The sequence below is a fragment of the Ctenopharyngodon idella genome, chromosome 4 (assembly GCF_019924925.1).
Source record: "Ctenopharyngodon idella isolate HZGC_01 chromosome 4, HZGC01, whole genome shotgun sequence".
NCBI lineage: Eukaryota > Metazoa > Chordata > Actinopteri > Cypriniformes > Xenocyprididae > Ctenopharyngodon > Ctenopharyngodon idella.
Genome location: NC_067223.1, coordinates 13,968,751 through 13,983,564, shown reverse-complemented (window position 1 = coordinate 13,983,564; position 14,814 = coordinate 13,968,751). Strand labels below are relative to the sequence as shown.

At 39.0% G+C, this 14,814-nt stretch overlaps 1 protein-coding gene across 2 annotated transcripts in view; it reads right to left on the bottom strand.

Annotated features, from left to right (window-relative positions):
* rassf3 (Ras association domain family member 3) overlaps window positions 1-14,814 on the bottom strand; it is a 42,617-nt gene that overhangs the window by 9,182 nt on the left and 18,621 nt on the right. The window contains exon 1 of one of the 2 annotated variants that reach the window (XM_051890757.1): window positions 11,184-11,728. The exons of the other annotated variant lie outside the window; for it this stretch is intronic. Within the exon in view, the coding sequence (XP_051746717.1) occupies window positions 11,184-11,306 (123 nt within the window). The 5' untranslated portion in view covers window positions 11,307-11,728. Of the gene's footprint in view, window positions 1-11,183; window positions 11,729-14,814 lie in introns of those variants that run through there. 2 annotated transcript variants of the gene reach the window in all.

The window sequence follows — 14,814 nt, the reverse complement described above, 5'->3', positions numbered from 1 at the left end:
CATGTTTCCATGCAAAACTACAACACTTTTCAAAATCGACTATATTATTCTTTCTTCAGTAAGTGTAGCCTTACAATAGGATAACTGACAACATAACTATATGCCTGTAAATAAATAACTATAAATATGTTTTTATGAATTCATATTTAAGTTCACTTTATAATTTAATTCCCAGAGAGGGTTTTACCCATGCCAAATGTTAGCATGCTAAAGCAGAGCAGGTTATGATAGGTTATAATAAACGGGGAAACTTTTTGAGCAATGTTGCCGGGCAATGTTGTTGAGCCATGTTGCTTGGGCTCTTTCCCATTGAGAATGGGCAACAATTTTTATCTAAAATATCCAGATAGAAATTTGTTGCCCATTCTCAATGGGAAAATGCCCAAGCAACATCGCTTGGCAACACTGCTCGAAAAGTTGCCCCGTGTACCATCACCTTAATTAAGGGTACGGTTACACAACAAGGAAGTTTTTTGACTAAAAACGCTGTATTATGCATGCCAGGTCACTTTGTAAAGAAAGACTATGCTTCTGCGCACATACGCATTCTTTTACTGAGCACTCGCGCCAAATGTGCATGCCTATAGAATAAACACGTAATACGCATGTGCATGCCGTCACTGCTTTCACAGATCCGCGTGTTTGTTGTTTACACCGAGATGATAATGGTATCGTTTTCAAAATTTTGCACTTTGAAACCCATTTTCAAAAGTTTATGTTTTTAGGCCCCCAAAACACCGTTGTTGTGTAAATGAACAGCCATGAAATGCATAAAAAGTTTTCCATTTTTAGTTGAAAACAGTTTTGTGTAAACAGCCCCTAAGAGATACTGTGTCTACAAATTGATAAACTCACTAATTCTGACCCATCTCAAGTTTGGAAGAACAGTCCATTGGCTCAAAAATCCATTCCTGTGCTACTCTCTCTCTCATTCTTTGGTTGGTTAACCTGATCATAGTACCCTCAGAGCTCTGAATGGGGAACAGATTAACCAAGTAACAGCTGCTAAACTAGTGCAATCAGATATCTTATGGTCAAGACTGCTTGGATAGGTGGCTCATGATATTGGAGAGAACACAACAAACACCAATAGGACAAATCTTTAATGACAGAGCTTAGTCTTTCCACTAATTTGGACGTGCCAACCGTCACACCAAGAAGGTCATTAGCATGTGACCATCCTGACAGGCAAAAATGAGAATGGAAAACAATACTTTCCAGACTTTCTTATTAAAGGTTTCTGTCACATGTTCAGATCAGACCAATAAACCAGAAGAAACACTATTATAAGAAGTCACAACTACAAGCTGAGAGCCCATTAATTCTACATTCACCACAACAAAAGCTGGTAAGAGCTTTTTAAATGAGGGGGCGAGTGCGTCTCTGTGGGGCCCATTGAGCATTGAGTGCGTGCAAGGGATTGCAGCTCACCACATAAGCTTGTACTGCCTATGGGTTCAGTGATGTGGTCTCCATCAGCTCTCTGAGGGTTGTTCATTAGCCAGGCTGAACCATGCATGTCGTTCACGTAAACTTTGATTGGTGCCCACAAAGTAATAGTGAGACTTGACGCCAGCTTAATTTCAGTGCCCTATCATGGTCTTTCAACAATAGCTCGGTTTCCATTCAAACGTGAAGCGAGTCTTTAAAAAGTTCGCAAAAAAAAAGAAAAAAACAAACAAATGCGAATTATGTGCATTTCCATCAGGTTGTTTGAGCGGATGATGGTGGTACTGGTAACCTAGTAACCAACAGTAAATAAAACACCATCAGCGGAAACGTACGATTAGTCACATGGGTTTAATGTTTGCTACATCAGAAATTATTTAGCAAATGCGTTTCCATCTCCCATTATTCACATTAACTTTTTTCACACAAGTCAAAAAACCACTTCAAGTAAGCGTAAAAACTTTTTTGCATTTTTTTTCTGAAATTTGCTGTTTCTATCATTAGTTTCTGATGCAATACTTCAAAATGCGCATAAAAAGAAGGTGATGGAAACATAGCTAGTGTAGTCCTACAGGAGTTGACATTGATTTGTCTAGCTAAGAGTGGTTTGTCAAGGTACTGCTGACGTAATGTTTGGAAAAGTAGACACCATGAGCAATGTGAACAGAAGGCTGGGCAGAACTAAACCAGGAAGGACAGGGTTAACACGGATGCCTCTACACAGCAGTGTGACAAAGGCAAAATAAACACTAGCCCGATGAGGTAATGCGACAGAAAAAGCAGCTCTACCTCCCTTGCTGTGAGGGATTGTGTCCTCGCTCTCATGTGGAGCAACACATTCAGAGAGGACAGGGAACAAGAAGAACAGGTTAAAGGTATCCTTGAGGTCCGACCGGACCGTCTCTACTTATCAGAGATCAATCAAGTGTACTTTGAAGGAACATTAGTCAAAACTTTAAAAAGGGAGAAAGCAAACTCTGCACTCTGTAGGCCCCATAGAGTCCTGAGTGAGCTGATAAGCAAGACTGGAGGGTGTGGCATGTGGTAATGTTAGGGTTTTTGTTCTTTGTTTTCAGTCATGTGTTAGCTGATTTCTGTCACACTTGGTGGTCACGGCATACTCGACTTGAGCAGGACACATGAGGTGCGACCGAACTGGTTTTTCAGGGGCACTCCTATCTGACAAACTCTTGACTTCTGCAGATAAAGCACTTGATATCATCTGCGCTACTGACAAATGAGTTAGATGAGCGTGAGCATCAGAAAAACACCAAAAGGCTCATCGGACAAGACAATCAAAAGGCGATCTGCTTTTTATTTTTAGCTGAGATTTTGCAGGGGATTTCTGGGCACACCTATAATGACTGCAACTCATCACGCTTGCCAAAGTACACTGATCTGCAAGCTCTAATAAAACAGCCTATTCCCCCCTACCCCACAGGAAGTCCCTAGTCACCACACCTTTCCTCCCCAACACATTCCTCAGCTAATGAAGTTTCTGTAGCAAAAAGCAGAACCAGTCAATAACCTTATGCAAACCAAAGGCTGGACTCCAGTCACTGGGCGATTGTTCGACAACCGAAGGCATAAAAATGACCATTCTGTGTGACTTCCTACTCAGTGGGACAGTGGGCAGATTTGACTGCATGATGTGATTCTAGAATAGTCAGAACTGCAGGGAGGTTTACAGAGTACAGGAAACCATGGCCAACAAGAATAGAGGAATAGAAACCACCAAGGAACTTGTTGCCAGCGTGGTGAACACTCACACCAAAGCTCATCAACTTACCGACAACACTTATTTCATGTTGTGAAACAAATAGTGTCATATTCTGAAGTTTTAATTTTGGGATTTACAGTTTAAGGAGTGTTGAGTTGCAATGCCTACAATCACTGTTGCCTCAAATCTTCAACTCACTGAAAAATAAGCCACATTTCCACCAAAATTACCCAAAACAATTTGTCCCGGGAACTTTTTCCCCCAGACCTATTGCTTTTCCATCGCGGTCTAAAGTACCGTGAAGATTAGTCCGGTGATGTAGGACTGCGTGTGACCTTCCAATTCCTGCTGGAGTTCGTCCTCCGCACATAAGCTTAATAAAGCCTGAACCTCATTGTCTGTCCATCAGATGTAGTTTTTAAAGTCCATTGTTGATTCGAATAGCAAACAACTGTTACTGTACGCCCCACAACAGACTTGGTGGTTGAAATGGTGGTTGAGATAAAATGCTGCGTGGAGTCAACCAATCAAAATGCTGCGTGAACTCAACCAATCAGCACCCAATTCCCACCTCTGAAAGTTCTTGAACTTTGAAAAAGTACTGCCTTGTGAGCAGGGACTTTCTGAAGGGGAAATTTTTACCCAGAATTTAATTTAGACCCTGGCCCCTGCAGTCGAAACACACAGAGTACCACCCCAAAGTCCCTAGTTCCTGGGGAAAGTTCCTGCGGTGGAAACGCAGCTATAACATCCTTTGTTTTTCTCTTTCTGTAAATCTCCATCAATTTTATTTCGCAATAGTCCAACAAGTATTTTGGTTCTTTCGCAACCAGCGAAGTTCATGCGGTTATCTATCCATGCAGGTATATGACTCATGGGTGTCTTTTATTAGAAGTATTATAACATCACCTCACACGGAGAAGTACACATATGCCTTGATACGCCCATCAGACATTGTCCTTTAACCCTCAATGCTCTCTTAAACTTCCTTCTACAAATTACAGTTTCATAACTCTGTTTATGTCTGCAAGGAATGCCAAGGGAACAAGGAAAATATACCGTAATGTATATTATGAAAGCCAGGCGTGCCTGAACGACACTACTTGTGTGAGGTAAGAACGTAGAAAATATCTTTCATCTCCTCTGTTGCTCTCCCCTACAGACAGGCCAACAATAACACAAGAGCCCCTCAAGGACTCTTACAAGCTGCTTTCATTGGAAAGCGTGACCGATGCCTTCCAGCAATTTCCATCCCAACGTCATAAAGCTCTGCTGGGATAGTAGCTTATGACTGACAGCTTGGTTTCAAAGTTCAAAGTTTTCACTGATCAAGTAGGGCCATTCTAGACCTTCAAACATACTTCACAATATTCCCAAGAAGGTGTCTGTGACTTGCTTGGGATTTATGGGTAAACATAGCTTCAAAGATTACTGATAACATAGGATATGAGCTGAAACATAAAAACAGGGTGTGGTTTGTTTTGCTTGCAACTGAAGGCAACTCTATACAGTGAAAAAAGGTCTGTTGCTTTTCTCGGAGAGAAGATTTCTCGGAGAGAAGACTTAGCCCTTTACAAACTAAAAAGACTCATCCTTCATGCACAACGCAGAATTAAATATGATCCTGGGCTGATTCACAAAGAGAGGAAGTGGAGCTGTCTGACTCACCAAGGCGACCCGATTGATCATAACAAACCTGTCAGGCCAGATGGGGAGTACAGGGCCTTCACTGAGCCCAGAGAAAAATGAAATACAACCCTCACTGTATGACGTCCCAAGTCATAATTCTGAAGAAATCTGCACACTCACCACGGCTGTGGGCAACTGTGAGAAACTGAAGAGGGTTTTTCAAACTTTGTGGCTGGCGCTCATCTGCTTTTGATTGATGAGATGCCACACAAAGCTGAAATATGAAATCACAAACCAGAAAATATCCAGCTAAAACGCTGAATCTGATATACTTGGTAATATATAGGCTAAAGGGGGAAGATACTTGACGTCAAACAGGCCTCCATTAGCCTGAAAGCCCTTCAGAGCCATGTCCAGTTAATTTGCAGTTGGAGAACAAACAGAGTCTTTCAAATTTATCATTAACAGGATGTACCCTCTGAGCACAATTACTTGTGACAAAAATTAACCCAGTATGGAGAGTTTCAACTAAGAGTGTTGAAGATCTGCAACTAACAACAAAAACAAATTGTTGATCTAGCAACCTAAACAAAAAAATGGTAAGATTTTGCACTAAAAATATCATGAATCTAACACTAAAAAAGCTGGGATGATAATGAGAATAAAAAGGACCTTTGTTCATGGGATATAGGATACATTCACTACAGTGCTCAGCGATGATGTCATTCCAGAGGAGTGATGGCTTAGGAAGGATTTCAAAGAAAGGCGTAAAATGGAAGAGGCTGAGATCAGATGTGACACATGCCAGGTGCAGCCATGTGACCTATGCACTCAAAAAACTTATCTGGTTTCAAAGTTACATTCACCAAACTGTGTGCCTTATCTTCTCACTGAAATGTGGGTATGTTTTTTTTCTAGTAAAAAAAATTCATTCAAACAACACGAAAGTTATATATACAAGCTGATTTCAAATGAGATGGAAGGACTAAAGGCCATTTTAGGTATTAAAATGATAGAGATAATGGAAGATTCAACAAATATTTATCCAGAATAAAGTGCATGAACAAAACAGCCAAATGTTAGATCTAATGAAATCCAGGAAGCGATAAAACTCGAGGAAAACTCTGGAGTCTAAGCGCCATTTCCTGATGGATCCATATCTCCAACTGTAAAACACAGAGATCTTTAACAGCACAGAGCTTTCTTTGAAATTAAAACATGACCTAGTCCATCATCACAACTGCAAATGAGCCAAACTAACTAAATAAAGAACTGTTCTAGTGTCTACATGTGTTAATGCAAAGACTGTTACTGTACATGTAGACTTTAAGACTAGATTTATTGTTTTAATTCAATGGCAATTGGGCCTTATTTTTGAAACACCAGCAGAACACATTTCTTTTGCTAAAAAAAAGTTTTATTTTACATAATTCCAAACTAAACAAGTAATTCCCAAATCATGACATGTGCTCCAAATGTCAGCTGGAGAGTTTATCTGCTGACTGGGCTGAGGTTTTGTGTGACATTCAGCCGATGGACCGTAACATAGCAAGACCAAGAAACAACCACTTTCATCTAGTCTTATCTTCCTCTTAACTGTAATTACAGCCCTTCTCTGAGAAACTGCAACCAGATGCTCTACATGTGGATCCACATGAGTCTAACAGAGCCGTGACCATGAACAATGAGAGGGAGAGAGTGGGATGTGCATGTCCATAAAACGTCAACTTTTGACCTATTTTCAAAGCATGAGGAAAACCAAATGCCTCTTGGTCATTCAAAAGCAATCAGTGGGTCCGCAAACAGGGGTCTTGAGAGTTTAACAGCTGTTAATTTATGCATTGACTCAAATATTTATGTTGGAAAATAGGTGCAGACTCTTAGAAGGTGCTGTTTAAATGTTTCTATCATCAAAGGCACCTTGTAATAGGCCACTGGAGGAACACACACCTGAATGATAATCAAATACTGCTCCATGACGTACTTTGTGGGCTAATCAGATTAAATGGCAATGCTCTCTTTATCCAGACTTCATGATGATGAAAACAAACAGTGGCCTACTGGAGCGTTGTAATCTGATGCTTTCCTAAACAGTCAAAAATATTGCTCCATAACTTGTTTTAAATTCTTAATAATTTGGTTTTGTGTAATGCAGGATCTGAAACCGCTCAACCTTGTCGATGTGTTCATGTAACAGTGAGCTATAACAGATGAACAAACAGTGAAATTCTTTTCATTCTGTGATGCAAGGGCATAAAATATGAACTCAGACAAAACAGCAGCACAAAAAGAGTTTTTCATGGTATAAACAGAGCAACACATGGCTCAAAAATTGTCTGAAGAAAATTTTGTTTTTCACTTTGCAATGTAAACAGCATGATCGCTTCACATCACCTTCTCTAAACAGTTTCCCTCATGTGAAGGTCTGTCACCACTAGAGTTTTTTTTAAAGCACTTATCCTGGTCACATTTCAGTTTTGTAAATGTCAAAAAAAAAAATTGAGGTGAAGTTAATGGCGCTAAAAATGCTTTTTTTTTCTTGAAGCAAGGAATAATTTCTATTTCTCTTCATTTTGGTGTGAAATTACATGTTTTTGAATGGTTGAATGTAAACCCTAACGCTCAAAAAACTTAACTGGTTTAAGTAGGACAAACTAAAATTAAACAAATTACTTCAGTTAAATTAACTGTTATGAGTATTTAGAATTTTCCTTTTCTTTGAAGTTCACAACACTGACATATTTTAAGTAAACTGAACCGTTTCATTGTTTTGAGTTGTATGAACTCATTTCTTTTAATTTAGACTAACTGAAACTGGGCTGGGATTTCTATTTCCCAGCATGCTTTGCCCATGGCACTCAAAGGGAGAGTAAATGCTAAAATTAAGTGTTATATAATGTTTTTTTGTGCAAGATTAATGGTAAGGGAGATTTGATAGTGATTAATGTTTTGTTATGCTAATTTAGAAGAGTTTCTGTTAATGTGGGTTTTGGAGAGTTACCATCATGGTGACAAGTGGTGCATGCTGCTTGTTTTAAGACCAGGTAAGTTAAATATTTTAAGTTGCTGTACTCTTTCAGTAAGTGCTATACCATGTTATTGTTAACATTTTAACAAATGAGCCAGTTGGCATTTTCTAAATTATAGCTAGCAAAATATTTACGTTGAGATAACCTGATAATTTCAGGTTAAATGTATAAATTAGTGTACGCAAATATTTCAAGTTAAGAACAATTCAAATGTATCAGTACAAAAAAAAAATGTTACTCAAACTGAGAGTTTCTTAACTTAAATTCTCATTCAACTTTTTTTGAGTTCTGACAACTTATTAGGGTTTACAGTGAAGAAAAGAACTCAAAATAAAAAAATGTTAATTGCTATCAAAATGTTTGAGTTAGCTAATTCTGTACTTCAAGTTAGGAGCAATTAACATGCATGAGTACTACAAACTCAAAACTTCATAGTTCTGCATACTTAAAATTGGGAACATCATAACTCAAAATTTGATGTATCTGATTACGTCAATTTTTTTGAGTTAGCCCAACTTATTCGGGTTTACAGTGCAGCCAGGCTTTTACAATTGACAATGTGGCCTATTAATCCATCTTTTAAATGCTAAAGTTTTTGGTGGTCCATTCATGACTTGCACATAGCAGTGGAAAAAGTTCTACTTTCTCTAAATTTCTATTCTACTTTGTTTGAGAAGATATGGGTAGTATGATATAAACATTTACTCTCAGTCCCTTGAATAGCAGCGTCTCCGGCACACATACTCTTCTCTTGGCTGCTCTCTTTGGATTTACAGCAAGAAGACCTCAATGCAGGATTCCTGGATGTGCTCTCGTGTAAACTCAGACTGGAATCAGCTCAGGCCTGCTGCATTAACATCCTCTAGATTTAGTTTTAACTTTCTGAGTGTGGTTGACATGAAAGTCTTCATCTAATGCTCAGTGAGTGCATGAACTCCTGCAGCTAGCAGATGCAATTCACATCATCAACGCGATTAATGGTCCAAATCGTTTGACCGATCACCTGATCCTTAATGAGGAATTGACGCAATGACTCAAAATGCTTTGATCAGCATCTGACGGCTGAAACATGCCAAGCGGAAAGCTCAGGATAAACCTGGAAAACCTTGTGGAACAGCTAAACAATGGATGAGAAACTTTCACAAGAGTTCAGAGCTAAGTTTCTTTGTGCTTTCAGTGCCTGTGTTGGCAAAGCATGCGAATATTCAAGGCCAATGACGTCATGCACAAACCATTCGCCACCAAATGGAACGTTGCCACAAAAATAAAGTGAGATACTGTGAACAAGTACACAACTGCAATAATCTACAGGTAGAGTAGTGGCTGTCTACGAACATGGGCTTCTGTATTCACCCACAGCAGATGCTTTTGAGTTTTATCTGTGTATGATTACTAATTGAATTTCCGTTCAATCAGGCCTTGAGTTATAAAAACAGCCTGCAGACTGTAGATAACGTCTGTCTTTCTTTAAAACCTTTTCCTGAATAGCAAATCCAGGAAAACTGTTTCAGCACTTCTAACTTCAACAACACAATTCACACTCTCTCTTCGACTGTAAAAATAATTGTGAATGCAATTACTGCCTAAATGTACAGACTGCACCTGTACTGCTTTCTGAAGTTGATGCAACGAAATAAACATTACTGATTTTCACTCCAATAAACTGAGCCATTATGGTCACAATGTTTCCCTGTAGGAACCGAGTGCTGTGGCCCACACAAACCCCCATGATCCTGCTGTTTTGCATGCCTGCCCTAGCAGCTGTTTCCCAGGGTCAGTGCATTTGTGGCATGCAAGAGGTGACAAAACAGATGAAGTACAGGGCATATCTGCTGCGCTTGATAAAGACACTTTACTTTTGTAGATACAACAGTATCTATTTGCATCTTGTGCATACTTTGAAAGTGCCCTTTTAAGAAAAGCCAGAGTTTGAATTTTTGGTTATCTTTGCTGATGATGAAATAGTTGTGAGGGGGGGGTGGTTCTTTGTCAGAATGAAGTAACAGGAAGTGAGCTATAGCAATGTGCCGGGCTGTTTAAGGAACTGACTCATTTTGAGCAATTCCTTCTACAGCTGCTACATTACACAATGGATAGCCATACACTGCATGTGTAGCGTGTGCATTCTAAAAGTCTAGAATTTGATACATCAAGACGCAAAAAATCTGAGTGCGCTGCCTTGCTTTTTACTGACTACAGAGCCAGTTACTTCTAAGGCGGAATAGTATAATGGACTGATCTGGAATGCTCTCACTAAGCTTTTTACAATGCATCCTGGGATTGCTTTCTCTGTAAAGGATGCATGCAACTCAGCCTATCTTTTGGAGCTGCCTTTGATGCCTTAAAATGCTCCCTATGTAGGCAGCTCAATGGGTTTTGGAATAAACACCCAATAAAACAATCTGCAACAGTTTCCCCCAGAAAATAGAAGTCACATGACAGCATTAACTTCATGAAAAATTATCTCCGCTGACATTTTTCTCACAATCGGGTAACTGACAGAAGTGTGGGGGTGATACTATGAATCTTTTCTCTTTGAGCCAATCTTTTAGTCACACATGACTGTGTAGAGGCCATATTCAAATCACATGGGGTCAGTCACACTGACTGGAGTTTTAATAGTAACTCAGTCTCAGACAGAATTTATGAGCAGTTGTCTCTGATACGGACATGCTGATGTTAGCCAATAGACAATCACAATAAGCATGAAAAAGATACTGAACAAAACAGCTTTCATGAGCGGAGAGTGACCTACTTTATCATAACTTCCATGCCATGATGGCATGACGTAATGCTTTTAAATAAATTCAGACGTCATACACAATCAAATAACACCCTTAATAATGATAATATGCATAATAAATCAAAACAATTAGTGTTAAGTGTGCATTATTGTGCTAAATCCATTATTAAGCCTATTAAAGATGTCTGTGTGGCCAGAGAAACAAGGCAAAAATGATTTTAGGATGTCCATTAAGTGTTTTAAACAGTACTTTCTCAATGCAATCTGACACAAAAGAGGAATTATCTTAAGGTCATTGATATCAAGGACATGCCTGCAGGTAGAGCTACGTCATACTGTAACATTCACGTAACATTCAGGTAACATTCACGTATGCAACAAGTTAGCCTAAATAACAGTGTGATAATCATGCTATGGTTAAACTAAAATCTTGTTAATGATCAAGTCTCAGTTTCAAACACTATAAATCAATGAAATATTTTACTATAAAAATTTAAAGCAACAGCTGATCCCACCTGGACACCAACACAATATGGCACGTAAGCTTCCAAAACAAAGAAACAAACAAATGAACTTATATAAATAAATACATATTTAATGTAAATATATTCACCTTGAAGTTCGTGGGTTTAACCGAAGGCTTCTTGAAAAGGGAAGTTCTGGCAGTGAAAAAATATTCCTCTGAATCCTCTTCCAAACTACTGTATCCACTACTCATTGTGCTCGTCCACGACATTTGAAGAGAAACTCGGACACATCCAAAAACAGGCTTTATATGCGCGCATATACTGTACTGAATGATAAAGTCAAACGGAGTAGTGAGTCAACGCTGTGAAACGTGAACCGCGCGAGTCACCGTCGCTCCCTAATTACGGCTGTATTTCTCCCTAAAGACGAAACAGTCGCCAAATTACAAAAACACTTTTCCGTTTCTGTTTAAATATGTAATACCTATATCTAATAAACGTATTAAGAGTGGAAAATAATATAAATGCTTCAAAACATCAAGGAATACGCGCAGTCGAGTCCTTCCCAAGCACTTTTCAAAGTAAACTGAGTTCAATAAACCGGAGCGACTCACTGTAGAGAACACACCCACATTCACAACACACACACACACACACACACACACACACACACACACACACACACAGCATTTCCTCATTCACTGGCTCCTGTTGCGTCCCCTACCTGCGTACCTGATTAATGTTTTTTTTTTTTTTTTTTTTTTAATAAACTTCTTTTCATAAACGGCGGCAATGGTAATAAAATAAACCAATGTTCAATAAAAAAAGATTAATTTATTAGTAGTAATAATCAGGAGGAACAATTCATCCTCCGAGATTAGTTTGTGCGCAAACTGTTGCCAAGCAACGTACAGCAGCCGCTTCAAATTAATTACGGCGGGAATTTTATAACGGCTTCGATCGCTTCTTATCCAGTTACGGTTAGTACTATGAACGCTTTTTCTGTGCTTAAAGAGCAAAAATACAGCTGGAAATCAATTTTTAATATGTAATTTCACTTACCTCTATAAGTATGCAACATACAGATGCAAGTTTTCTTATTTTCCTTCTTTGAAACATAGCATGGACTACTTCTTAAGTTGGTGCAGGCCTACCATCTGAGCTAAAAATATAGGTTTGGGGCATTTAATACAAGGCAGTACGCCCATATGAAAGGGTGTAGCTGTGGACCAATGCAAACATGAGGACTGAGTAAAAGTGGAAGACGGTTTGATGACAGACTTCTGTAAGAGATGTGTGTGCGTGCATGTATGTATTGTAGTAAGGTAATACTTTGACCTACTGTTTGCCACAAGCGTGAGAACAACACCTTAAACATTGTGAATGGTAATTAACAAGTTTGGACAGGGACCTATGTGTCCATGGTCACAGAGGAAATTGGCTGCCACCACTTTTACAACTTCTCACATTTCAGGTCATGTGATCGAGACTAAAGAAGTCCACTTAGGGCTGGTTCACACAACACGTTTTTGCTTTGAAAAACGCTAGACGCAGGCAGTGGAATGGGGTAAATAAGGTCTTGAGACGCATCTTTTAAAAGTAGAACTTATTTTAACTTAAGCACCGCATTTTTAGAACGGCGTGTCAAACGATGCAAGACGCGAACGCAACAGTCAAACGCGTCTGTCTAGCGCGTGTTTACATAGAAAAATAATGGAAAAAAAGCAGTGGAATGGAAAAACGTGTTCTGTGTGAACAGCCCCTTATCTGTTTATTCGCTCATGAAGAGCAAACTTCCATGTGGAAGCTGCTACCCAGTAAAAAAATATAAACCCATTCATCCATTGACAAATTACAAGCCTCATTTTTATGACTTTGTGTCTGGTTTTGGATCTACTCCACAAGCAAACCCATTATTTTTGGGGTTAGCTGCTCTTTGTAATTTACCCACTTTTCTAAAGATCACAAATATCCGGAGAATTAGAAAGTTGTCCTAAAATTAAACATGTAAGTTGTAACACATTGTAACTTCAGGGAAAGTTCTTCTAAAAAGCTAAGTATTTTTCTGTTATATATTTAGTGCTTAAAAGAGCACAACATTTATGATATCCTAAGCAAATTTTCCACTAAACCCATGACAGACCCACAGCTTTGGCTTGCATTATCAGTCAGGCGAAATTCATTACTGCAACCACCACCAAACAGTTTTTATATCAAGAGTGCCAATCCAAAAGAGCACAGACATCATCTTTACTGTGTTAACAGCTGCTTTGAGGTTTTAGCTTATTATGTTTCCAAACAATTTTCCACTTTATACATGTATATTTTCTATTTTACAGTGCTTCACATATGATAACAGCCCACCCAGTCAAGAAAAAAAACATAATTCATTCCAAAGAGTGAAATCCAAGCAACATCTGCAGTAGATCAAGGACAGGGCAAACCACGCCTCACAAACTGCAGCTTTCAAGAAGTTTGTGGAAGGACAGTGCTTAATTTAAACCCAAGAACATGGAGAAGACCTAAAAATACCCTGTCAGAAAAAGAACGGCCAAATCATGCAACCCAAAGGCATCAGTGGTAGGTCAGTACAATGTCAAATTAACACAGCCTCATGGCCATTTGTAACTATTTTATGTTTTGGTGAATTGGTGGCTAATTTTTTTTCTTTTAAAGATTTTTTTTTGCAGTTATTATGATAGGACAGTAAGCAGACAGGAAGCGAAGTGGGAGAGAAAGACGGGGGGCACTCGAACTCGGGTAGCCCAAAGCGCAACGGCGCTATATGTCGGTGCTGCCTACGAGGCTATCGGCACCGACGAATTAGTTGCTAATTTTTATGCATTTGTACAATCCCATTTGTATGTTTTCATACAATCTGCAAGCAACAGTTAGGTTTTGAGGTGGAGCTTCATGCTTACTATCGTACTCTTTCGTACAAATCTAATCGTATGAATTCATACGAAATCACCACTTTAGAAAATATTTAAGTTTTTTTCATAAGATCAAGTTGAATTAACATAAATTTTCACCCAAAAACAATTCTTAGGCCACGTGTCCACCAAGGCATTTTTAGCTGTTAGCGTACTTTTCCAATTGTTTTTAATGGGTGCGCAGCGTTTTTTAAACGCCAGGAGCGTAACAAGGCGCTGAGCGCTTTTTTCATGCTCAACCGTTTTTTACCAGTCGCTTCGAGTTGAAGAATGTTCAACTTTGAGTAAATGCTGCGCTCATCACTGTCACTTTTTAGCCAGCCGTCCAATCAGGGTGGAGGAGGGACGGGACAAATACAACACTGACTAACTGAACAACGGAACAAAATGGATTAGAAATTAATATTGCTGGTCTCCGAACATACATAGCAAGTACATTGTGTCAAAATTTTTTAGTTTGAGACAAATTATCTGCTAAATCAGTTACAAGTTACAGTGCCGTTGATATTCCGTTTCATAGCAACAAAGCGTCTCAACTGAAAAAAAAATTCTGCGATGCCGAAGCGCTCTCAAGCGCATTTTCAGCAAAGCATCTAGTGTTTGCAGCTGGCTAAAAACGCTTTGGTGGACACGTGGCCTTATTCTAGAGAAGAAATATTTTTATAATGTTTTAATTGCTGATTCAATTGAAATTGAATTCAATTGAAAAATTGAAATGCACAATAAACTGAAGAGGAAATACCCTCCATAATTCAGTGTTGCCAAGGAGCGTGTGAAAATCTTTCACTCCGCAAGGAGACTCATTCCAAGTCCACTACAGAACAATAGGGTCTGGCGGGACGGA